The sequence below is a fragment of the Tenrec ecaudatus genome, chromosome 7 (genome assembly GCF_050624435.1).
Source record: "Tenrec ecaudatus isolate mTenEca1 chromosome 7, mTenEca1.hap1, whole genome shotgun sequence".
Taxonomy (NCBI): domain Eukaryota; kingdom Metazoa; phylum Chordata; class Mammalia; order Afrosoricida; family Tenrecidae; genus Tenrec; species Tenrec ecaudatus.
The window spans coordinates 54150990-54178471 of NC_134536.1; the positions used below are offsets into that span (position 1 = coordinate 54150990).

Genomic DNA, 27482 nt, shown 5'->3' on the forward strand with positions numbered 1-27482 from the left:
GGTTCCAGGTTTGTCAACCAGGGTTTAATTCTACAAAGCTCTTTGTAATGAACCAAACCAAGCCCTGTTCTGTTTGTAGGTAATGACAGCTTTGCTTAGCATTGCAAAGGTCCTGGGATTGAGATTAAAAGTCCTGATCAGTTTGCTGGGAGATTTCTATTAACAAAAAACAGTCAGTCCTTTTTGTTACTAGAATGCAGTTCAAGGCCATGAGAGACAGTCCCGTGTCTTCATCACCATTGTTTCTTGCAGTGCATCCAAGGATGTCATTTTTGGAATTCTGTTGATCAGGAAAATTGTCCATTAAAGTGTGTAAGTATATGTCTGTTTCAATACTGATATTTTCCTCAAGAGAAAAGTTGTTTAAGAGGATTCTTATTTCAATTTCCACTGGACTTTTACTAGCTTGTCAGACACACACACACACACACACACACACACACACACACACACACTCGCACAAAGATGGTCTCAGTAATACACATTAATAGAAAAGGAATTGAGGTACATTTTGTGATTGCAATTGGAGACCAAAGAATAAGTTCATGCAAACTGTGTAATTAGGAGATGCCTCTCTCAAACTAAGCTCACTGCTGCCTCTTCTCGACCGTGGAGTTTCCCAGTGAGTTTCCAAGACTGTAAGTGTTGATGGGAGCAGAAAGCCCAGTCTTTCTCCTGAGGAGCTGCAGGTGGTTTCAAACTGCCAACCTTGGGGATCAAAGCCCAATGCGTAACCATAACACCACCAGGGAGATGCCTGAGGAAGCCCCATTATTCCAAACCATAAACACTTTTATTAGTAGAATAAGAGTTGTTGGCTCTTTGCTAAAATTTCTAGGTATTTGATTCTCAAGTTGTAACATGGACACACAGATTTGGGGATGTTGTGAAATGCGGATTCTGATTTGGTAGATCTGGGTGGAGATGGAGATGCTGTGCCTGTAACAAGCTGCCAGGGGACGTGACCACACCGAATAGCTGGACTTGTGGACATCAAGATTTCCCTAGAGTGAGCGTAGCAGCAATCTAACCCTGAGGTCCCTATCCCCCCGGGCTGACTCCGCTTTACGCCGGCAATCCAAGCATGCTTCACAAACTTTGCGGGCAAAATTTTCCCTCAAATTTTTTGAAATTCCCTGGTACAGGTTACTCCCGGTCATTTTCAAAATCTCTATTTTTCCTGACTTTGCTGCTTATTGTGTAACTTAAGGCACTTAACCCCGTGGCACTTCAGTAATAGGATCTCTGTCCTGAGGCGAGTGCCTGAAATATTGCAAGCGCATGTATCTTATGGACAAACCTTGACAATATTATGCAAAGGACAATAGTCAGACACAGAAGGAAACATTATATCATATCAATTGTATGAAATATCTAGCACATGCAAATGAGCAGTGCCTAAGGCTCTCCTTGGTAACTCTGAGCCAAGCGGGGAGAGCAGAGTAGGCAGCAATTGCGGAAGGGGGTTCAGTTTCTGGATGGAGTGATGGAGAACTTTTGGAGCTAGACAGGCAACGATTCTTTAACATGGTGAACGCAACTCATGCCACTGAACTATGCATTTAACAGTTGTTAAAAGAGCATATATTTTGTAATAGATACTTACTACAATTAAAAAATACCATTGTTCAAGCTATCCTGGTCGAACGTATAGTCAGTAAGTGTCATGGTGACATCAGAGATTCCCTATGCCATTTTCTATTAATGGGTCAAACGATAGCTCTGAGATTTACATTGGGCATTAACTGCTTCTAATACACAGTTCTGTTTTTTCTTATACAGTGTCTGCTTATGGGAGGTAGCTTTGTCCCACCTCCCATGGTTGTGTGACTCATCAAGCATGACAGATGGATGTACTACGTGGACTTATTAACATATTATACCTTGCCAAAGCACTTTTACCTCACCCTGATAGCACTTTGCTCAAATTTCAATTTCAGTAACTATTTGTTGTTCAGTATCTTTTACCTGCAACAAGTGGGCTGCCTGTCCTGCCCCGTGTCTTCTTCACACCATATAAGAGCACAAAGCAGGTCTCTACCAAACTTGTTGGACAAACAAATGGGAGGTGCCATCGGATGACTGGCAACAGCCTGCGGGGTGGTGTGGATGCTGGAGTGGCCATTGTAAGAGCAGGCGCTCGCTGACCTTTTGCTCTCTGAAGCTACTGCAGGTCTTCATTTCTGTCCCAAAGAGGTCAGGGTGCAGCAACAGGCTAATTTAGAATAAATGTGTAATGAGATGTCATTACATTTATTCACAACTTTAAAGACTTTAAATGATTTTTCTTTCCTTTCTTTTTTTCTATGCAGAATGATACCTATGCCACTGTTTATGAGGTGAGTAGACACTTACTAAAAGATATCACCAACCCCCAGGTCTTTATCTTTTGTGTTTAAGAAAAAGTCTGTGAATAAAGCATTAAGTATTCTAATGAAGACAGTTGAGTTATTTTCAAAGTACAGAATTGGAAGTGCTATTCATCTGGGCATAAAAATGATCATGTAAACCCATTTTGGCATACACAAGGGGGCTTTAAAAACTCTATGGAAGATGGAATGGAATGATAGGATATTTTGCAGAGTATCATTAATAGCACTAAATTATACATGCAGAAGTTGTTGAACTGTAGAATGCTTTGCTGTGTATATTTTTGCCACAGTTAAAAAGCAACAACAATAATTACATAGAAAAAAAGATAATGCAAATTTCCCATGAACTTTCAGAGTCCCTTTTGCTACATTTTTATTATCTACATACAAATAATGGATGAAGATGAAGATGTCTGTCATCGAGTCAAATCTGACCCATGGTGACCCTGTAGGACCCTAGGGCAACTGCCCCTGTGGGCTTATGAAACTGTTACTCCTTCCTGGAGCATCTGGTGGTTATGCCCCTTGAAGATCGCAGCCCAGGCGTGACCAGTACACCACCAGGGCTCCCGTAGGGATTTAATCTTGAACCCTATATCGAGTTGCTGTGAATCAGAATTGACTCGATTTTAGCGAGCTATTTGAGATAATGCATATTTGTGTTTATGTATATACAGTTGTCTGTCCATGTGCATGTACATATATGTATGCGTATATATTATACATAAGCAGTCTATATTTAAACACACATATATGAAGATGCTTCAAAAAGTTTGTGGGAAAATTCCATTGTTTTAAATTCAATTTGTTCCATAAGCTTGTGAAACTTCCTTGTACGATTATTACTTTGATTTGATTTGAAAGGTTGTAATTTATGGAGCCTGGGAGTGGTAGAAAAAGGAAAGGACATATCTAGAAATAGCTTCATATATGCTGACTCCATTTTCCTCCCCACAATACATACAGTCCACTAAAAAAGAAATCTTTAATTTCCTCTTTCTTCTTTATTCAACAAAATCTCTTAGCAGCTATTTTTTACTTTCTGTGATCAGAAGGCCACAGGTAAGTATCTTCAGAGCCAAAAGGAGACAGAGTTTGCCTCACACACGTGCTTGGTTCCATCTGATTCTGACCGCCAGGTGCTCCCCTGACCTCCTTCCCAAGCCCATCCTTGATTTTCTGCTCAACAGAGAAGTCTGATCTTTCCTACTTTTCTTAAACCAAGCTTACCTGTTCTGGATCCCATCACCTCACACTACAGTTTAAGTTACTTCACAAGAGGTATTTTTGAAGAGACTACCTTCTGTTTTCATTTAAAAGTTCTGTTGCATCTTATTCAGATGCCTTTGAAACCAGAGAACAGAACTCTATGAGCAAATGTGGGAAGGAATTTCCATCCCTGAGTAAGGTAGAGAAAGTGCTCTTTTACTGGAAAACAAAAATAAAAACAAAGAAGACGCAGTTGAACTGTTCTTCAATATCTGTGGCTGCTCTAATTTTCTTTTGGGAGTGGTAGAAGTGGTGATTGGCTAGCAACAGATAATTCAGGAAGAAAAGTCGTCCTATATGTAAATTAAAGAGTTCTCTGATTGAGGTGGAAAGAAGCAAAAATATAAATACCTGGTCACATTTTTATGTGATGAGAACAAAATGACCTTAAAGGATACCCCCAGGGGTTTGTCAGGGCTGGGGAAGCATGGGGAAGGGAGGTTTCCAGCAACGCAGGATTGGGTTGCCAGGGAAAGGGACTGGCTCTCGCATAATCTTTATGGTGCTTAGTTGTCTGTGTTCATATAATAGAGATATTTCCTATCAGCCTTATAGCTTCAATGATTACTGTAAGCTTTTCCATTTTCAGTTTTTATTTAGTAAAATGCCACATTTTAAATAAAATCGATCTGAACAGCAATGCATGTATTGCAATGTGTAATATGTAATATATGTATTGTATGCATAATATACACATATTAATGCATATATATGAGAGGACTATGAAAAGTTTGTGGAAACCTTGAATTAAAAGAGAATAGACCACCCCCCCCCCAAAAAAAATCAAAAAACGTCTTGAAGCCTTCCTATGTATGAGGAAGTTTGGAGCCCTGGTGGAGTCGTGCTTATGGATTGAACTGAGATCCTCAAGATCAGCAGTTCAAAACCACTGGTGCCTCTATGAGAGAAAGATGGGGCTTTCTACTCCCATAAATAGTTACAATCTCAGAAACCCACATGGTGGGTTTACCATCCGGTGTTTTACTCAGTCCTGTAGGGTCGCTGTGAGTTGGCATTGACTCCATAGCACCGAGTCTGTTTTTTCCTTTTTCCCGGGGGTATTGTTTAATAAAGGATCAGGGTTCTTGGGAGCGAGCAAAATTTTGGATCTCTTCTAGTCTACTGCCTAGGTAGCAGTCATGCAAGTTTCTTGGCATGTGAGCGAGTCCCTCCAGCATTCTGTTTGTTGAAACATCTCCATTCGTGTTCTGTCAATTCCTTGAACTTTGTGTTTTTGGCAATTCCTTTCAGTGCAACTTGGACTTATTCTTCAGTCTGACCAGTGTTTGATCAGATGCTTCCTCCTGAAATGGTAGAACACTGACCAGTTCTTGCTCCATTGACCTTGTATATTCCTCCCATCTTCATTGGTATTTCTTGCATCATTTAATACTCGATCAAGAGAATTCTTCTACATTGTAGCTCAAGGCTTGAGTTTTCTCGTCAGTTCTTTCAGCCTGAGAAATGCCAGGAGCATGGTCTTTCTTCCTTTCTGCTTTTCTAACTCCAGGTATTTTCATGTTTCATTATGATATGCTCCTTTGTCTTTTTGAAGTACTCTTTGGAATTTTCAGTTCGGCTCTTGTACTTCACTTCTTCCCTTTGTTTTAGCCACCCTAAAGTCAAGAGCAAATGTCACAGTCTCTTCTGACCTATATTTTGGTCTTTCCTTTCTTTTGTTGCTAACTGAAAGCTCAGCAGTTCCAAGCACCAGACACTCCATGGGAGAAAGATGGGCTTTCTACTCCTTTACAGAGTTACAGTCTCCGAAACCCATAGGCGAAGGACTACCCTGTCCTATAAGGTCGCTATGGGTTGGCATAAACTCCGTGGCAGTGAGTTTGATTTGGTCTAGAAGGTTACCATGAGTTAGAACCAAGTTCATGGCAGCTTACAACAGCAATGGCTTATGTATATGTATGTCATATAATGTTTTTAAAAAACTGTCTGAGAATGTTTAAGGAATTACTACTTTTTATTAATGCATCTATGTGAGAAATAGAATGTTTGCAATTCATATTTCCTAGAGGATATAAGTTTGGAAGTGATGGCTTAGCAAAACATGACTTGGAAAGCAATGATAGACGCTTTCCTTTAAAAATCTAAAACACAAATTAATACTTCTCATTGCAGTTTGAGAAAAATATAAACTTCCCCATCATCTTGCACCAGTTTTCCTGGTCTCTGGTGAATGGCCTCCAAGCCTTCTCCTTCCTTGACTATGCATGCCTGGCACATTCCTGCCTCAAGACTTTTATATGAGCACGATTCAAAAAGGTTAATTGGAAAAAATTCATTATCTTTCGATTCCAATTTTCCAGCTCCTTCGTACCTTGTAAGCTTAGCTTCTGATCTTCGTTTGAAAATCGTCTCCACAGAAGCACTAACGGCCCCGATAAAGTAAGCCTTCTTTCTGCCCCATGTCTTTGACTTGTTTCATTCCCGTCTATACATAGCACTTGCCATTATCTGAATATATATTTTTCCTTTCTTTTTTGCTGCTTGGTTATTATCTGTCTCCTTCTAAGAAAATGCCAGTCCCATGCAGGCAGTTAATCTACATGTCTTGCTCTCTGTCGGATCCTTAAGGCTAAAGCAGTGCTTAGCATATAAAAGGTATTCTAAAAATAGTCTCTGAACGAATGGATGCTTTCTTCTCCGGAAGCACTGCGCAGTGGGGCAGCAGCTCAGTAGGAAGGACTCTGAACCCTGGCTGCATGAGCTCTTTAAATCAGCCCGCTCTAGATGGTCTCTCCTCAAAACCCGTAATACACAGACGGCACAACCTTTGTGCCGAAAGCAAGCTAGCAGCAACAGCTAGATTCTCTGTAGGTGACTCAGCCTGAGAAACACTGAATAGCCTTCTCTGAAATCCAATGTTAGCTTGCTTCCATGGAAATGTCAGGATTTCATTTGCAAGTGGAGAGAGGAGGGAAAGCTAATCTATAGATTTGCATTTATTTGAGATGGCATGTAGACACTCACAGGGGTGGGGATTTTTAAATATATCTTCCCTTGAAAAATTCAAGTTGAGACAGCTCACAATTTCCTCCTGACTGTCAAGATTAGCTGGATTTCCAATTAAATATTATACCATCTCTGTTGTCCTGCCTCAGCATTCTTAAAAAAAGAAAGACTCCATGCTATATAACAATTTTGTTATTTGTTCTGTTTATTCTCTGCCCTTGATGGATGTGTTGGATATGTCTTGTTGAAATCAGCAAAGAACACGTGAAAAGAATATTAATCCTTAAATTAAATTACCCTGCACCCACAGCAAGGTATTTAAATCAATCCTTAACCAAGCAAACTGGGGCTTATCAGCCTCTATTTCCTTTTTGTGGCCAGAACAGACGTGGAACAGTTAGGATTTGAAAATTAGAGCCCTCTCTACCTGAGACATTTGGGGCAAATGCATCGTGTCTCAGTTTCCACTTTCAGCAGGAGTGTCTTGGTTTCCACTTTCAACAAGTGCCCGATTCTCCAGGTATTTTAAATTGAATGTGAGCAGAAAGGATGATCACAATTGTGTTTACTTTTTAAAGAATTTTATTGATATGAAGTTCACATTTCACACACCTCCTTAGTTAAGTTGCTTTAACAAACAGTTGTACAGACATCATCCCCATCCATTCCCGTGCGCTCCTGCCCCGGGCTCTCACCTTCCTTACTGACTCTCCAATTGCCCGCTCCCCCATCCCATAAGCCATTGCATCAGTTATTGTTTTTATGCATCCACTTCTTCCACATGTCATAAACTGGGAAACAACAGAAATAATAAAAAAACAAAAACGAAACAGAAAAAAAAATAATGAAGAGGAAGGAAGAAAAGACTGCTAGCAATATTAAAATTTCTGTCCTGGAACAAGCGAGACATGCTTAAAAGCTAGAGTAAACTCCGGTTGGGTCTAAAGAGAAGTCAACTGATTGATTACCCAATTATTCCATAGCTCCATTCACCATGATCAAGTCTGATAGCAATAATCTATGTCTGATAGCAAAGCTGTTCCTGTCCCTCAACTGTGGCTGGAGATGATCTGCCAGAGACTTACTCCAACTAGATACTTTGCAGGTAGATTTTGGCCTCTTATTGCCCTCCATGTCCTTCTGCAAATGGGGTGTTCATAATTTAAGCTCTGGTAATTTTTCTTCACCACATTTGGATTTTGATATTGTCATCTTTGGATCACATAGGCTGGTGTGCTTCTTCCATGTGAGTTAGTTGATCCCTACACTTGTGTTTAATGTTGTAACGTATGCCTTTTCTCCATGTTGTTTCTGGTGTATGTATTTGTGTATATGCGCGTGCTTGTGTGTAATTAACCCTAATGCATCTGCAAAGATTTTCAGGGAATTTTTGTCATGATCATCAAATGTCTATTTGCTTTTTGATAATGAGATAAAATATGAATAATCATTAAGTTTTGTAGACTCTTAGATATGAAAACATCTATTAAAATGTTCAGCCACTATAAAGTTTATAGTTAACTTTTAATTTTCCCAGAAAGGTGAGGCATACAAATAATTTTCAAGCATCATTTTAGGTTGAATGCTTCTGGGTTTTAGCTCACCAAACTGCGACTAAAATGGCAAACAATTATTATACTGCTGAGCTCAGTGCTCAACCTGGCCCATTACAAGTTTATGAAATTAGTTCAGTGAATCAAGAGTCACATGAAACAGAATGGAATGGAACAGAACCAAACATACAGGAAGGCACCAGCAATTACGGTGTTCCATTTGGGTGGGTGGGGTTGTAAAATTAGATCATGCTGATAGTGAATCTACTAGAAAACAACTAAGCTGTAGACTTTAAATGGGAAAATGAAAAAAATATTTTTGGGGGTTCTTACAATTTTTATCACAATCCATACATGTATGCATTGTGTCAAACACATCTGTACATATGTTGTCATCAACTTCTCCAAAATATTTTCTTTCTACTTGGGCCCTTGGTATCAGCTCCTCATTTTGATCCCCTCCCCCACTCCCCAATGGACCCTTGATAATATATAAATTATTTTCTTTTTTATCATGACTTCCAATGACTGTTGTCTCTCTTCAGCCACTTTTCTGTTGTCCATCCCCCTGGGAGGGGGGCCATACGTTGATTATTGTGATCAGTTCCCTCTTACTTCCCCTTGCCCTTCCCTTATTGTCTTAGTATTGCTACTCCCTTTATCGGTCCTGAGGGGTTTATCTGTCCTGGATTACCTGTGCAGCGAGCTCTTATCTGTACCAGTGTAGATGCTCTGGTATACCCAGATTTTTAAGGTAGAATTGGGGTCATGATAGTGGGAGGTGGGGGGAGGAAGCATTAAAGAACTAGAGGAAGGTTGTATATTTCATCAGTGCTATGCTACACCCTGACTGGCTCATCTCTTCCTTGGGGCTCTTCTGACAGGTGTCCAATTAACTACTGATGGGCTTTGGATCTCCACTCTGCTTCCCCCTGATTCACATTGATATGATTTTTTGTTTTGTTTTTGGGTCTTTGATGCCTGATACCTGATCCCATGATCACACCTCATGATCACACACAGGCTGGTATGCTTCTTCCATGTGGACTTTGTTGCTTCTCAGCTAGATGGCTGCTTGCTTATCTTCAAGTCATTAAGACCCCAGACACTATATCTTTTGATAGCTGGGCACCATCAGCTTTCTTCACCACATTTGCTTATGCACCCGCTTTATCTTCAGCAGTCATGTCAGGGAAGGTGAACATCACAGAGTGCTGTGTTAATAGAACACGTGTTCTTGCATAGAGGGAGTACTTGAGTGGAGTAAATGGGAAAATTTTATGGTTTGTGAAAAGTGTCTCCATAAAGCTGTTAGATACATGGAGCAACTCATGAACAGAGTGGGCTACAGGTCCAGCCCTGATCAGAGCCAAACTGACCCCGTCCCTAGAAGTATGTGCTACAGAGGACAACACTAAACCTAAAGCTGTTAAAATAGTTAAGTACTGTTAACCAAAAGTTAAGTATTATTTTAAAAATCTTTGTTTTTCACTTGTGTTGCACATGGAATTTTTATTGCTTTCTTTAATTGGTGGAACATTATTTATTTAAAAGTACTCATCTAGTCCCTCAAGCATTCTTCAGAGTTGACATGGTTTACATATGGGTAGACTTGTATACCAGGCATTCAGATGTCAAATGTATTTGCCATTGCTTAGTAAAACTAGTCCCAAGTCGTTGCTAACCACCGTCCTTCCTGTCTCCCACAGCGGGAATCCTGCGAGGTTGGCTGCAGCAGTGCAGAAGGTGCATATGAAGAGGAAGTTCTAGGTGAGAGAAAAGAGAGACTGTTGTTAAATAATCCACACCACTGGTTTGGGGGCGGGGGGAAGAGTAGGAACCAGTTGTGTCTTCGAGTTGAGTCTCATGTGTGACAGCCCTATGTGTCAGAGTAGAACTGCGTTCCGGAGTGTTTCATGGGCTGGTTTATCTGAAGTAGATTGTGGGATTTTTCTTCGGAGGTACCTCTAAGCCAGTGGTTCTCAACCTTCCTAATACCACAACCCTTTCATACAGTTCCTCATGTTGTGGTGACCTCAAACCATAACATTATTTTCCTTGCTACTTCATAAGTGCAATTTTGCTGGTCATTCGACTCCCAAAGGGTCGCGACCCACATGTTGAGAACCACTGCAAGCAGCCTCAAACCCCCAACCTAACCAATTGGCTAACCAATGGTTAGCAACCAATTAAGTCAACCATTTGTACTATCCAAATCTAGATATTTAGTTAAAATCTAGATTCCTATATCCCAGGACAATAAAGAAAAACTACCCTTATTTCCACTGAGCTGATTCAGGTTCATAGCCACCGATGAGGGAGTAGACGGCTTCACCTGGTTTCTAAGGTTGTAAAGCTTTATAGAATTAGAATTTGTAGAATTAGATGGCCACATCACTTTCTGATGGAATGGCTGGTGGGACCAACCACTGGGCATCAGGGTTCTTGAAGAAACAAACAAGCTCTATCTTTCTGTGGAGAGAAAATTCAATAAGTTCAAATATAGAGGCCATTCTGATGGAGAGTCCTCAGGTTAGAACAAATGGTAAGTGTGCCCCCTGACTGACGTGTAGGACTGGATTTTACTCCAGGTTGGTAGCACACTCACTTTTATCTCCCGAGGAAGGCACACAGAAATCGGAAGCAGATGATGTTAGGGAAGAGCACTCTTAATAAATTAACTGAATGAATGAGAATATTTCACTTCATAGATTTCAGTCATTTAGCTCATTGGTTTCCAAACTTATTTAGCTGACTGTCCTCTTTTGGAGTGTGTGTGTGTGTGTGTGTGACCTCAACACACCTCTGGAAATGGAAACATTTTTATTATAACTCATAGTCCAGGATAAAGTGTAGGTATCTGTTTTTGCAGCACCCCTGGATGATCCCAGCATCCCCATGGGGAAGTATTTCCCACTTTGGGAAACACTGATTTAGCTAACAATTATTCGGTATAGTATTGTGTAAGTCTGGGTAGAGTAGAGGAACAAATCCATGGACACACATATGTGTATAAGAAAGAGTTTTATATACAAGCGCAATTGAACATTGAGAAAACACCCCAGCCCAGTCCAGTCCAAGGCCATAAATCTGATATTAGCCCATATGTCCGATACTAATCTATAAAGTCCTCTTCAGACTCATGAAACACATGCAATGAAGCCAAATGCAGGACAATCACAAGCCAGTGGGTAGAGAGTTTTTGGGTCCAGTGGCATTGTAAGCATCTCAGCACTGGCAGGGGTCTCTCTGAGGCTTCTCTGGCTTCAGAGGTCTGGTTGCGTCCATGTGGCTTGTCTTCTGTAAATGTCTCCCAGGAAGTGGCAGAGAGAGAGAGAAGTGTTTTCTACCTCCAAGGAGGAAATACCAGATTTCCCAGAATTCTCAGGAGAAGGCCTTACCCACAGAGAAGTCTCATTGGCTATCTCCAGATTGACAGCCTAGACTCCACCCCTACTTACTCCTTAAATTGACATCAGATTCGGTGACTACCACAAGTATCAACTCCTGTTCTACAGGGTCGCTATGAATAGGTATTACATGTGACTTTGGTTATAGTACCTCATATGTGCATGACTCATTATAGGACCTTGAAAAATGTATACAGGCTAGGTTTTGAGCATGCAGGGTGTTAAGGGTGTACTGTCTGAGTTGAGAGTACATAGCATGCCCCTGGGATGTTAATTCTCTGGTGGGTTCTAAATACCAACACTTCATATTTTGTCTTTGTTTTTTGCCAAGTAGATATTTATCCATAGTTTCTTACACTAAAAAAAAACTTTTTATTGTGAATAAGATGAAGGTGTACAAAGTAGATCATACGTTTTACATTCAACAGTTCAGCCAATGCCTCCCGTTTGTTCGTAAATGCTTCATTGTTCTAACATGGGGGTGAGTTCACTTTCAGGCATGATGGGTGACTGAGTCTTGAAGCCTCATCAATCTCTATCTGAGCAGTAAGACTGCTCTGGTTTTGAGTTCTGTTCCACATCTCCTCTCACTCTGTTGAGTGTCTTTTAATGTGGTCCCTTTCAGAGAAGTCAGTAGTAGTAGCAGCAGCAGCAGCAGCAGCAACAGCAGCAGCAGCAGTAGTAGTAGTAGTAGTAGTCGTCGTCGTCGTCAGGTACCGCCAGGCACACTCTCACTCTTGTTTCCATGTGTCTTTCTATGCTCCTCACTCTTCTTCTCTCTGGGTGGGGCCATACCATTAGTTGCACCATGGACGGCTGCCCATGAGGCTTTCAGACCCCAGTCAGTTCACCGAAGTCCTACTTAGAACAGTGGCCTTGTGACGTGCAGTGGTTCACCAACAACACCAGTTGGCTTTGGTGTCCTCCGAGACTGAGAGAGCCAAACTTTCATAAGTCAAAGCCTGGTCGTTAGTAGTTTTTTTCTTTTAAAATTCACTGAGGTCCCTCCTACTGAGAGACAATTCCTCCAGACTGGATGATATTTGGCTCTTGCACATTTTGTAGCCCTTGCTTCAATGGCTTTCTTCTTGTTTGGTATCACTGATGCACATTAGAGGGAGATTCTCGCCTCGCTGCCTGATATGCTTTTGCCTGTTAGTGTCGCACCAAGGGTCCACTGTGACGTTTTTGTGGAGTGATGATGTACTGTTTCTTTTGTGCAGCGGGAGTTAAACAAAACAAAAACAGACAAACCCACTACCATGAATTGATTGCAAATCATAGCAACCCTATACAGGGACTCCAAGCCTGTACATTTTTATGGGAGCAGAAAGCTTTATCTTTTCCCCATGAAGTTACTGGTGAGTTTGAACTGCTGATATTGTGCTTAGTAGTCCAATGCTTACGATCCCTGGTGGTGTAGTGCTTACATTTTGGACGGCTAACCTCAAGGTATGTGATGGAAACTACCAACAGTTATGGAACTAAAATGAGGCTTTCTATTCTGGTAAACAGTTACAGTCCCAGAAACCCACACGTCCTACCCTATCCTATGGGGTCACAATGAGTTGGAATCTACTCAATGAGCGAGCGAGTGAATCCAATGCTCACTCAACAGCATCATCAGAGAGTTGGTTGTGGACTAAACTTAAAGTCTATGGAGTTCATATTGTGCTCTGAGATATCCCCAGGAATCACATTATTTTCGTGGGGTGCCTTGGGTTTTCTACATTTCTTTAATGGTTGCTAAGAGTCTCAGTAAACTCAATAGCAGTAAATTTTGGAGGGAAATACAGGGATTCTTGCCATTCCATCGGCACTGCTGGAACTCTTAGCTGGAGGCAGTTTATGTGGTAAATAGTTTTCCCTACCTTATCAAGGGCTAGGTGATTGGTGAGATAAAAAAGCAAGTACCATGAAAATCACTGTGGGAGAGATATAAAGATTTTTATGGTGTGCAATCCAATCCAAGACTGGAGAAGTTATGCATTGCCCCACAGGGAAGTTTTGCATTCATCGCCCAATAATATTTGTATATAATTTTCATTGTTTAAGGACAAAATAAGTATAGATTACTTTCTCCCAATTCATGTGCTTCTTTTTCAAATATCTATTAAAGTATTAAACTGTTAGCACTGGTGGTGTAGTGGTAAGGCCCTGGGCTGCTAACAGGAAGGCCAGCACGTGGAGACCTGCTCTGCAGGAGGAAGAGGAGGCTCTGTACTCCTGTGCAGAATCGCAATCTCAGAAAATCCACAGCGGCCTCTGCCCGTCCATGGCACTTTCAACATCTTAACCAGCACCGCGACTCAGATACATCTTCTCTTCATTAGTCTTACTCACTCAGTTTCTAACTTTCACATGCGTATGAGACAGTGGGTGTGGGTCAGGCCCACCTTCGTCCCTAAAGTGACATCCTTGCTCTTCAACACTTTAAAGAGATTTTGTGCAGCAGATTTACCCAATGCAATGGGTGCCTTGATTTATCGACTGCTGCTTGAACATTGATTGTGATTCCAAGCAAAACAAAACCCTAGACAGCTGCCCTCACTACCTGCTTCAAGTTCTCCTCAGCGAGCAAGGTGGTGTCCGCGGCATGTCAGAGGTTGTTAATAAGCTTTTCTCCAATCCGGATGCCACATTTTTCTTCATATAGTCTAACTTCTCAGATTATTTGCTAAGAATACAGAGAAAAAAACAATGTCAGAGAAAACAGTACAAATACAACCCTGATGTACACCTTCGCAATTTAAAACCATGCGACATTCCCTTCTTTGGTTGGAATAACTACCTCTTGATTCATATACAGATCTTACATGAGGACAATAAATTATTATTTTTTATCATTTTATTGGGGGCTTATACAACTCTTATCACAATCCATACATACATCAATTGTGTAAAGCACATTTGTACATTCGTTACCCTCACCATTCTCAAAACATTTGCTCTCCACTCAAGCCCCTAGCATCAGCTCCTCATTTCTTCCCCTTTCCTCTCCCTGCCTCCCCCAAGAACCCTTGATGATTTATAAATTATTATTTTATCATATCTTACACTGTCCGAAGTCTCCCTTCCCCCACTTTGTGCCGTCCATCCCCCAGGGAGGAGGCTACATGTAGATCCCTGTAATTGGTTCCCCCTTTCTACCCCACTCTCCCTCCACACTCCTGGTAACACCACTTTCACCACTGGTCCTGAAGGGATCATCCTTCCTGGATTGCCTGTGTTTCCAGGTCCTATTTGTAACAGGGTACATCCTCTGGTCTACCCAGATTTGTAAGGTAGAATTGGGATTATGATAGTGGTGGGGGTGGGGGAGCGAGGAAAGCATTTAGGAACTAAAGGAAAGTTGTATGTTGTATGTTTCATCGTTGCTACGCTGTGCTCCGACTGGCTTGTCTCCTTCCTGCGACCCTTCCATAAGGCGATGTTGGACAAGAAATTATTCTGAAATGTCTGTCTTCCCAATGCTATCCATAATCTGTTATGATCCACACAGGCAAATGCCTTTGAGTAGTCAACAAAATTCAAGTAAACACGCTGTGGTATCCCTTCCATTTAGCCGAGATCCTCCTCCTGACTCAGTGATGATTTCCCTCCTGCCGTGTTTTCTTTTGAGTCTGCTTGAATTTTTGGCAGCTCACTGTCGAGGTACTGCTGCAACCACTGTTGAATGATCTTCAGCAACAATTTTAATTGCATGTGATATTAAAGATATTGCTTCATCATTTACATAGTCTGTTGGGTAACCTCTATTTGGAATGAGTTAAAAATATGGACCTCTTCCAAATTTCTTGGCATCGATGAGTGAGTGCTTCCAGTGCTTTACCAGCTTGTAGAAACATTTCAATTGGCATTCCATCAATTTCTGGAGCCTTGATTTGGTTAATGCTTTCAGGGAAGCTTGTACTTCTTCCACTAGTACCACTGATCCTTGACCACATGCTGCCTCTTGAGGGAACGTCAGCCAGCTCTCCTTGGTACAGTGACTCTGCTTTTTCCTTCCATTTTCTGGTGATGCATTTAGAATCTTCCAATAGTTTGCACATAGAGTCTTATAATATTGCAACTCAAGTCTTGACGTTTCTCTTCAGTTCTTTCAGCTTGATATATGCTAAGTGTACTCTTCTTTTTTGGTTTTCTAACTCTAGGCTCGTTTCCTTAGAGTAGTTTACTTTAACTACCTAGACTGCCCTTTGAAAACTTATGTTCAGCTGCTTTCCTTCATCATTTCTTCCACGTGTTTTGGCTACTCTGGTCAAGAGCAAGTTTCAGAGTCTTTCTGACATCCACTTTGCTCGTTCATGTCTTTCCTCTCTTCTTAATGACCTACACCTTTCTTCTTTTATCATCCTGATGTCATCTCATAGCTCACCAGCTCTCCTGTCGTTTGTGTTCACTAAGTCAAATCTAGTCTTCATATGTCCTTGAAATTCAGACGATTAAATTAGAATGATGATAGCTAATAATATATTGAAATAGAACTAGTTAATATTTATTCGATGTTTATGATTCAGGCGCTCTTTTAAGTAATTTGTGGATATCTGCTCTTCCCCTCCCCCCCCAGGAGTATAAGTGATATTATTAACTTTGTTTTACAGATGAGGAAACTCAGGCAGATAGATTTTAAATTCTTAGTTGGGATCACATAGCTAGAAAAGATTATAATGGGAAGTATAATATCTGATTCGGGAGCCTTCTCTTTTCTTTATGTACTCTACATATTATGTACTCAAAGAATTACACTCTCAGTCATTTCTCTGTCTCATTTGATTTACTCTTCCCTTGATAGTTTAGGAAAAAATCCACTTTATCTGTTGTTTTAATCTATGCCTACCTGTGGATTTAAAAACATGTACATATTTAGTTATGGAATTTACATTTAAATTGTGCTTCTACAACTCTGGGCCCTTCTACCCAGTTCTCAATTTTGCCTTTCTGATCCCTCCAGGATCTTTTTCTTCATTCTGCTGACAGCGCCATTATTGGGTTTCACAACTTATTTAAAACTCTGCTATTGTGGGTCTCAGGGCACAGAATTAGGGAGTGGAGTTCTTTTCCTCTGTAGAGTGAGGGGTAGCCAAAAGATTAACCATAAATAGGAGAGTGGACAAAGAAGGGTTGTACCAGACCTCTCTACATGCTGAGCTCTCCCATGACTGGCTTTCATTGTTCTGGGTCATGGAATAATTTAGTAGGATGGACTTTAATTAGTCAGATTGAGCATCTGCAGCAATCAGAATGGCAGCATTTTTTCTTATAACCAGAAAGAAAGGAATCATGGCAATTTATGTTTAACTATTTTAAATTTCCTCCCAACAGTCACCACATTTTCTCAACTACAGACTTGTGTCTTTTTCCTGGAGCAAAACCAAATTGAAGCAATAAATTAGCCAGAGTATGGAGAAATCTCTCAGTAGCACAATATGAGCAGAAATCTTGTACTGTGCCTGGCAGGTGGTATCCAATGAAATATGTGCTATCAACTGTAATGATGATGATGTTTAGTAGTATTGAAATAGTTTTGCACCATAAAGTATCTGAATTCAGAGTTCTTTAAACCTAAATATACACTTTGTGCATACTAAATATAGTGGGTGTGGTAGTCTGGCTTGACTAGAGAAACAAATCCAGACACGCATATATGAGGACTTCATATCAAAGAGCAACGGTATGCTAAGAAAACATCCCAGCCCAGTCCAGATCAAACCCGTAAGTCCAATATTAGCCCTAATGTCTGCACTAGTCCATAAATTCCTCTTTATAATCACACAGCCATGCAATAATGCTGAATGCAAGAAGATCACAGGCCAGTGACTAGAAAGTCTTGTAGATCCAGTGGTGGTGGATGGATCTCAGGACTGGTGTGGGTCTCCACATGGCTCCTGCAGCTCCAGGGCTCTGGCTTCATTAGTGTGTCTCCATGTGGCTTGTCAACAGGAATATCAAGCAGAGAGTGTGTATGTGCCATCTCCAGCAAGCTATTTATCTTTGTAGCACTTCCCAATGGGGTCATCAATTAGTGACCCAATTGACAGGCTAAACTCCACCCCTTCACTCTTAATAGTCTCAAGTTGGCAACAGATTATGTAACTACCACAGTGGGTGAATCGCCTTACTAATGCACAGAATGCATTGGAAAGTAGATTGTTGAAAATGTTATGTTAAAATTTACCACCCTATCCTTTGCTCTCCCTCATGATCCATTTATATCTGCTCTAGTTTTTAATATTTTAATTTTTATTTTCTATTGATGTTTTTTTCTGTTTCATTTTGTTATTCTTATTAGTCTTTCCATTTTTAAATGTTTTTCTATGTATGAAATCCAGGCTAGGTAAATCAATAGAGACAGTAACTGGATTAACAGTTCCATGAGGGTATGGTAGGGGATGTAGGGGTGTGATGGGGTGCTAATAACGATGAATGCAAGAAGGAAGAAAATCTTCTAAAACTGATGATGGTGATAATTGCACAACTCTTCTTGATGTGACTGGAGTACTGAATTGTATGATACATGACTTATATGCCAACAAAGCTGTTGGAATGAAATAAAATGTGCTGACAAGATGGAGATTACCAGAAGAAATAAGGACTATTTTTAGAAAGATCTTAGATACCTGTTCTGAGGCAATGGCTGGCTGCTGCTGGGCCACAGACAAGTTCACTGCCCACACCTCCAGTTTCTGTAAGGCACTTACATAGCAAGAGGAGTCCTGGGTGGTGCAAATGGGCAACACACTTGACAGCTCATGGATAGGTGGGAGATTGAGTCTACACAGAGATGCTCAGAAGAAAAGCCTGGTGTTCTAATTCTTAATTCAGTGAAAAAACAAAAACAAAAACATTTTCCTGAAATAGAGCACAATTCACATGGACTGTCATAAGAGTGCCAGAAGGCAGACTTGACTCAATGACAACGGGTCACCGTTAGATAGTTTTAGGATGCTGCATCATGTCATCTTTCTTCCTGTTAAGTAAGAACAACAGAAAGAAAGCCATAAAAAGAATCGTGAGTTCTCTGGGCAGGGGCTGGGGTGGGGGCAGGGAAGGTGGGGAAGTCCAAGAATGATGGGTTGATTTTAAAACCATCAGCTGAATCTGTACATCCTTCATTGCTCAGAGCAACTGCTGCGACAATACGTAGTTGTACCAAGCGAGCCAATGCTGAGAGTACTAGGCACACCACGTTTGGGAGACAGGGTGCAGGTGAATGAAATCTTGTTTTCTCCCCAGAAAATTCAGATCTTCCTACTCCGCCCTTTGCTGCTTCTATTGGAAACCACAGTGTAGCATTAAGATGGAAATCCGCCAATATTTCGGGAGTAAAGTACATCATTCAGTGGAAATATACAAAATTACCAGGAAGCTGGACTTTTACCGAGGTATGAAAAGCCTTCTATGTGCATCAGTGCAGATCCCCTTCCGCTGATGATTAAAACTGCCACTGACAAATATGCTTACATGTATAAAGATATTTGAGAGAATATTCAAGGACAAGGTGGGCGATTGGATTCCATGAACTTTGTTTATTCTCAGCTACTATACAAAATGTTAATGTTTCATTTTATGAGGAAAGTATAATATTGTACATATATATTATTTCTTGAGCACATCAACCCATGACCACTCACCCAAGTAGTCATTATTTGCCTATTACCCCAAAATGCTTCCAGCTAGGGTGGAAGGCAGGGAGCTCTGGTGGCATAGGGGTTACATGTTGGGCTGCCAAGCTCAAGGTCAGCAGTTTGAACCCACCAGCTCTGCAGAAGAAAGATGAGACGTGCTACTCCTGTAAAGAGTTACAGTCTCGAAAGCTACATGCGCAGTTCTACCCTCCTCTATAGGGTTGCTATGACAACCACCTATCAGAAGGCAGGGAGAAGATGCTCACAGGTGATTGTTATCATAGAGAAGGGTTAATTATTAGGGTTAATATCCAGGTTATGAATTGATCCAATTGGGAAATAGGAGTTTATTATCATTCTAATGAGACCAGCACACACTGGTAAGGTGTGTCTTAAACCTCATCGTTTTTGAGATATGAAAAGAGCAAGCTTGCACGGGGGAAAGACAAGTGCCACGTGAAGATTGCCAAGGAACTGAGAAAGGCCAGGCCTGGAGAAGTTAAGACAGGATTTCTTCCAGAGCAGGCAGTGAGAACCTGTCCCTGGAGCCTGCGCCCCGAGGTCAGCTATCTACCCTCCTAAACCATGAGAACATAAAGTTCAGTTTGTTAAAGTCACGCGCGTGGCATTTCTGTTACAGCAGCCATAAGAAACTAAGACAGTCTAGGGCTGTCTGCATGTTAAAAGACATGAGCGAGTTCAGAGGAAAATATTCCTAAGCTATCAGGCATATTATTAATAAAGAAAAATTAAAGGGAAGTCTTGAGGTATTTGCCGAATGTAAAACCCACAGCTTCTGTTCTGTTGAAGACGCGTTTCTCTGTGGAAATGATGCAGACTGACATCTAGGTGGCTCACCTATGATCTCCAAGCACTTCATAGGTCTGGCAGGCTCTGGGTGGCTTGAGAGCCAAAAGGCTATTTCCTTTTTACAAATTAACCTGTACTTTGGCGTCACAATGTATAACGCTGATACCATCCTAAGTGATTATTGACCCTCTCATTGATCTAGGCAGTGTCCAAACTCTCATATGTGGTTGAGCCCCTCCATCCCTTCACTGAATATGTATTTCGAGTGGTTTGGATCTTCACGGCCCAGCTGCAACTGTACTCCCTCGCAAGTCCTAGCTACAGGACGCATCCTTATGGAGGTACGGCTTGCACTTGTCACTTACGAAATAAGGACGGAAACCCAAAGTTTGGGTTACATTCATTTCTGTGCTGCACAAAGTGATAAGTTTCTTCCTTCGCCATTTGTTACCTTCATTGTGCCACCTAGTGCTCTAAGTGCTCAGGATACGCCTGTGACTCAGGCAGACTACTATACACTCGTGTGTAAGCTGAGTTTCTCAGCACATTTTTAATGCAGTTTTTGTGATAAAAGTAGGTGCCTTGGCTGATATTTGGGTCAGCTTATACTCAAGTATATACGGTAAGAACTCTACTCATGTGGAAAACACATTGTACATGACAAGGTGTTATGTACTATTGTAAAAGGAACATTTTGAGCAGATCTGCTCTTAGGGGATTGGAAACAGTGGGAGGGAGTTAGGAGAGGCCTATGGCTGTATTAAATTAAAAACAAAGATACGAAACTATTGAGCTGGTGTGATGTATGGTGATCTCATGTGTTTTTGAGTCCAACTGTGCTCTGCAGGACTTCTGGTGGCTGAATTTGGGGAGTTGATCTCTAGGCCTTTTTTCCAAGGTGCCTCTGGGAGGACTTGAGCAGAGTGTGCTGTTTGCACCACGCACGGACTCGTAGTATTTAATAAAATACTCTTAGTATTTTAAACACCCAGGTGATCAGAATAAATCTCATTGAGATGAAGCCAACACCTGAAGGAGGGGAGGGAGTGAACTTAGCACATACCTGAGACATGGTATTTCAAGAAGCGGGACCGCTGCGGTGGGGACCTTAAGACTGGAGCATTCCTGGCCTGCTCCAGGAATAGTGTGGTTGGGTGGCAGGAGGGAGGGGAAGCCAGGAGGGGATAAAGTCAGAGAGAGGGAGGGGCCACGTCATAGTGGGGCCTGTCCTTGTAACACTGAGACGTTTACTCTGAGCGGAACAAGGAGTCCTTACAGAGATTTGAAGGGAAGAATGACATGATCTGGTTGATGCGCTGCTATATTGAGGGCAAATTTGGAGGGCGTGGAAAGAAGTCAACCAGTCAGGTGGCCCCTGCAGTGGTCCAGGTGAGAAATGCTGAGGGGTGTTAGAGGTACGGCAAGAAGGGGTTATGGTCTATATTGATGTCTTGATTGATTTTTTTCAAGCCTTATTGTTGCACATATAAATGTCTATGGAAAGGTAACAATAAAATCTGTAAATAGGCTTGTCACCTTTTTAGATGTTTTTCCTCAAAAGTTATTGTTATATTGTACTGTGAATGTCATTGAAGAGAGTGTTAGAGACTTTTCTTGTGTTCAATAAGAGCACAAGTATATACCAAAGGGGTCTTGTATATACCACAGGGGTCTTGTATATACCAAAGGGGCCTTGGTAGTGCTGTGGGTTGTGTATTGGGCTGTTCATCACAAGGTCAGCATGTGAGACCATCCGTCGCAGGAGCGAACCGTGAGGCAGTCTGCTCCAGTGAAGAGTCGTCCCAGGCTCGGGAACCCTCTGGAGCAGCTCTCTCCTGGCCTTTTGGGTGGCTAGAAGTTGGACTTGGCTCAACAGTAGCTGGTATTCCATGCCAGATGCTCTTCCAGGAGCCACATATGGTAAAGTCTCCATGCTCATAGACTTATATTCCAGTTGTGGATGAGAATCCAAAGTAACTAGGTAGAACTATTTCTTGAGGTTCTGAGGTGATCCAATACCTAACTTGAGTCCTGAGTTAGTGAGAGATAATGGGGTCAGCAAATTGGAGAGAGGACTATCTCCATTTTTTTCCTGGTAAAAATGAAGACTGATGATATAGTTTAATGGATGAAATCAATAACTCTCTACTCCACAGCCTTAACTTTACAATGACCACTTGAAGAAGAGCCCTGTAGATTAGTTCCATTCTGCACACATAGAGTCATCATGAGTCCCAGGCTACTCGGTGACCACCACCAACAAAAAACTTCAGAGAAAGTTCCCATCTACGGAGTTGACATTGCTATCACTTCTGATTTAAATAGGGAAGATAGAGATAAATATCTCTCATTTAAGGTCTAGTGAATTTTTATCTCTATCAACTAGAGATAGCTCAAGGTTTACGACCAGCAAATATGCCTTAACTTTCCTCCACTGGGAGAAACAGGACAGTGTTTTCAGAAAATCCATCATGAACAAAGTGGCAGTTCTCTAAAATATACAGTTTGATTTCAGGAAGCAGTAAGTATAAGAAGACAAATAAAATGATGGAGAGTGACTAGGTCGGGTAGATATTTTAGATAGGTGTGGATCAAGGAGAGTTTTTCTGAGAATGGAATTTCTGTACAGTCTCAATGGCACTGTGGGTTAGGTGTTAGGCAGCCAACTTCAAGGTCTGTGGTTCAGATCCACAAGAGAAAGATGAGTCTGTTTGCTTCTGTAAAGATTTATAGTCTCATTGAGGGTTGACGGGGAGATTTATAGACTAGGACCCCCATAGGGTAATTGGAATCAACTCTTTGACAGTGATTTTTAGTCTGGTTGAGTCAATCAAGGCAAGAGCCATTCAAATACTTGGGCACAAAATCTCCAGGAAGAGGTAACAGCAAGAGCCAAAGGCTGGCTGTAGGCCAGTAGGAAAGAGCTGCATGTATCTGAGGAACAGCTAGTGTACTTGCAGCTCAGTGGTTAGGGATAGAGTAGATCCTCTGTGTACCAAAGGCCAGGCCATAAAGGGCCCTATTGGAGTATAGAATTCAAGTCTGATAGCAAGTATATGGAGAATTTCACCCAGGAGAGGGAGTGGTTCAATTTTTTAAAAGTTCTCACTGGCAGTGTGGCCAGAGTAGATGAGAGGCTGGGAGAAGGAAGTGGGCAAGGGTGAAATCAGCAAGAGATGATAGCGGCTCTGACATAGGTGGTCTTGGTGGAGAAGGTGGAATGATCTGTGAAAAGCTTTGAAGACAAAGTGGATGGAGTTGCGTATTGGATTTGGTGGGCACTGACAGAGGATCAAGTGTGGTAGCCCCAAGTTTCAGTCTAACGTCTTGAGTGGTGCCATTGACTGAAATAGATAATTGTAGGGACAGATCAGCTTTCCTAGAGAAAAGAGAAATTCTGTTTTGGTTATGGAGGATTTGAGAGGCTGATTATATGTCTGAATTAGTCTAGGTAGACTAGAGAAACAAATCCACAGAAACTCATATGAGTAGAAGAGAGTTTTGTATAAAGGGTAAGTACATTAAGGAACCATCCCAACCCAGTCTAGTCCCAGCCCATAAGTCCGACATTAGCCTATATGCCCAACACCAATCTACAAAGTCCTCCTCAAACTCACAAAGCACATATAACTCAGAACAAACACAGAACAACCACAGGTCAGTTGGTAGAAAGGTTTTGAATCCAGTGGAGGTGTAAGCATTTCAGCACTGGCAAGGGTCTCCACGTGGCTTCTCCAGCTCCCAGCGCTGCATCAGTTTAGGTCCATGTGGCTTCTCCTCAGGGATGCCTCACAGGAGGTGAGCCTTGCCAACTGAGGCAGAGAACTAGCTAAGATGGCCGCAACTGGTCCGACCATCAAAGAGCAAGAGACAGAAAGGCGAGGCTTGCCGAGCCATTTATCTCTCTGCCCTTCAATAAAATAGCCCTTCAAGGAGTCTCACCTGTGTTCATTGGCCAGGTTGGCGCAATAAACCTATGGTCTCTGCTGTCGCCAGTTTCAAACTACCAGTGGCTCTGAGGGACAAAGGTATAGTCGGCTGACTCTGAAAGGATTTACAACCTTAGAAACCTTACAGTTCTACATTCTTGCATAGGGTCACTCGAAGCGATAGGCAGTTTGGTATTACATGTCCTATAAGGAGTGCTGGTAGTGCGACAGGTAAGCTCTAGGCTGCTGATGAAAAGGTTGGCGATTTGAAATCACCTAGTGGTCCACAGAGGAAAGACCTGGCAATCTGCTCACGCGATGTTTAAAAACTCCAAACCCACTGCCGTCAAGTCGATTCTGACTCATAGTAAATGGTATAGTCCAGGAAAGCCTACAGGGCAATTCTACTCTGTCACATGGGGCGGCTATGGGTTGAAAATCAATTCCTTATTACCTTGGAACAACAACAACTACATATTCAAATGGTGTTTTCAAGGAGGCAATTCAATAGATGAATCTAGAGTAAGAAGACAGGCTGGGGATATGCAAAATATCAATTAAGGGTTATCAACATAGAGTTGTGATTTCAGGCCATGGATCCAGTAGGGACAAGTTCTTAAATGAATGTTGTGTGTAGAAAATCGGAGGGGGTTAAGGTTTGAACTCCGGGGTGCTAGCACTGGCTGGTAAGGAAGAAAGGAAGAGACTGAGAAGGGAATTACAAGGGAACAAAGCCAGGAGTGAAAGTCGCATCGTGAAGTAGGGAACGTGTGTGAAAAATAAGTGAGATTGCAGATGGATGAGCCCCGTTATCTCTGTAAAGCAACAGGACGCTGGTTTTCTACCAGGTCCCAAGCTTTGCCATTTCCCCGACTTGTATTCAGAATATTGTCCTTTCAGAATATAGCTTTAACTGTGAGCCAGCAACCCACCTCTGATCACTAGCGTATTCTTAGTCAGGTGAGAACGTGCTAGTTCTAGAAAACCATTGTTCTTTGGTTAAAAAATATTCATAATATAGCTACTAGGTGCACAGATCAGAGTTTTAAGAAGCTTAATGTTTTGTAGAGGAGATAAAGAAGTCATATGTTTACATAAGTCCCTAACACTTGATTAAATGCTTAGGAGATGTCTTGAATTACTAGGGAAGCTCAATGGACTGAGATAATCTCTCTGAAGTCAATTTCAGGAGGAAGTTTCATTTGGACTGGGTCTTCAAGGATACATTGATTTGGGACATGAGGTAAAGAGAGAAACAGTGCAGGTTCAAGTGATATCATGAGTAGAGGCAAGAATATTGGAGTCCTGGCAGGGAGGGAGATAGGTGTCCCCGTGGCAAAGTGGGTTGAATGTTGGGCTGTTAACTTCCAGGTCTGCGGTCCAAGGCCCCAAGCTGCTCGGAGAAAGTGAAGCATTCTACCCCTGAAAGACTGACTCTCTCGGAAACCCTAAGGAGTAATTCTATTCTGTCCTCTAGGGTTGCCTTGAGTTGACTTGACTTGATAGCCATGGGTTTGCTTTTGGTTTGGGCAGATGGGGGGCGGAGCGAGTCATTTGTTTGCTGGGAACATAAATGTATAAAAGAGAAATAGTGAGAAAAACTCTGCGAAGACAAATTGGAACCAGATTACAACCCCGACAGCCAGGCTAACATGTTTGGATTTTATTTAGAAAGAAGTCAGAAACTACAGAAGGTTTTGAAAGAAGACCAATTGTACCCGACACTCCTTGAACAGCTAACTTTGGTAACGATGTGCGCGCTGACAGCATGAGAGACGAGACAGTGCAGAGGGAGACCCCCTGGGAGGTCACGCTAGTACTTCAATCGTTTAGGAGCGGTGGTTTCCAAACTGTATTTTAAACATTGAAGCATTTGTCCGCTTTATTCCTTTAAAGAAATGGCATCCAAATCAGGAAAAGATTCAACCCCAGCGGCCTTTCGGGGAGACAGACACCCCATGGAGCTTTGCCTGCTGACCTGAGAGCACTTGCTCCAGGCAGGCTGCTGATGCCCTTCGGCTGCGCTTCGGAAAATATGGCCGTTTGTTGACCGCCTCACACGGATCAAGCAGATCTGGGCATACGATGAAGCCTTTCCCCAGTCCTTGGTCAGGACCCTCTCCCTGTTTATCAGATTTCAGGGGGCATGCGGCTGCCTCCACTGATTATGCTCTGGTTACTCTTGCTTACAAGCTCAGGTCAGAGAGCAGCCACAGGCCAGGAGGTCGGGCGATGCCTGGATCCTTCCTTGCTCAAAGTGAGGCCTCGTGCACTCTCACAGTGCTGCGGGAACATCTTCCAGAACTAGAGGATGCCGTGGTTCAGGAAGCAGGCTGGCCAGAGCGAAATAACGAAAGAGGCAAAGTGTGCTTTTCATTTCTGGGCCTCGCTCTGGATGTGCAACCCCCCACTCTCGGCCTCCCAGCTCCCCCATGGGGTGCCCTCCCCATGGGTCTTATCTCCTTGTCTGTTTTGTGTTCCATTCACTCATGGTCTTTTTTTTGGTCTTTTATATAATGCAATTTTCAGGGACTCATTTGAACCCTATCTGGAGGAAAAAATCTAGGAGGGGCAGCCTTTCAGGGAAGATTTCTGTGGGGCTCTTTGGACAGGAAACACATCCTACTATGTAGGTGGCATTTTCCTTGCTTAGAGTGGAGGCGATCACGCCTGGGCATTAAGCAAGTGAGGGATTTTGGGCCCCCCTGCTCTGAAGTACTGAGAGAAGCCCTACAGGGCTTCATCGGGGAAACTGAGTTGGCGGAGCAGAGAGTGATGCAAGGAAGTGTGCGCTTTTACCGACATCTAGTCTGAGAGCTGTGAGGAGCGGATCCCAGAAAGGTGGAGAAGCGTTGGTCAAAGTCTCCACCATGAAGGATAGCGCTCCTCTCTTCCGACTCCACCGAGGCAGGGGTGGTGAAGAACACTGGCCCAAAGTCTTCATCTGGAGAGAAGTCTACTTAGAGCCGCATGACAGCATGAGCGGTGTGTCTGTCTACAGACAGAGGAAATAAAGAGTGCGGTTGGGTAGGAGGTAGTAATGAAAAACCTCGTGGGTGTCGACATGCATAGGAAAGCTCAAAAGACAAGAAACGAGACAGGTCACCTGGAGATAGGTTCTTACATCTTGGTTGTCATTTCTGCCCTTTGCCACGAAGGCAGGCAGCTTTTCGACCTCCGAGGGCGTACAGGATAATGCCATGTGTGCTCTCCTGATCCTTTGCATGGCCAGGGGTGTGGCTTCAGCACAGGAACCTGCATTCCAGGGGGGCCCTGGAAGCTCCGGTAAGGAGGGTTTGTCTGGGTCATTAGGGCAGATGTTCTCATTCAGGCTTATCTGAGGCCACATCTGCAGTTGAGACCAGTCAGCCCTCAGCCCTCAGTGCAAAGGCCCCGGGACTTCTTTCAGTCCTTGTTAATCATTGACTCCCACTTCGTCCCAGATTCTCTTCTTCCTAACCTCCTTCCGCCCCACGATGCCAACCCACTGAGGTCTCTGGAGATTTTTGACAAGTTTTCCCCCTTCGAGCATTTATTTTATTAG

General features: G+C 42.4%; 1 protein-coding gene across 3 annotated transcripts in view; it reads left to right on the forward strand.

Moving 5' to 3' along the window:
* Window positions 1–27482, forward strand: part of ROS1 (ROS proto-oncogene 1, receptor tyrosine kinase) — a 157112-nt gene that overhangs the window by 18510 nt on the left and 111120 nt on the right. For 2 of the 3 annotated variants that reach the window (XM_075553956.1, XM_075553957.1), the window contains exons 3-7: window positions 253–312; window positions 2313–2339; window positions 9871–9931; window positions 18808–18956; window positions 20212–20350. In XM_075553956.1, the coding sequence (XP_075410071.1) occupies window positions 253–312; window positions 2313–2339; window positions 9871–9931; window positions 18808–18956; window positions 20212–20350 (436 nt within the window). The remainder of the gene's footprint in view (window positions 1–252; window positions 313–2312; window positions 2340–9870; window positions 9932–18807; window positions 18957–20211; window positions 20351–27482) is intronic. The other variant, XM_075553955.1, reaches the window with a different exon arrangement.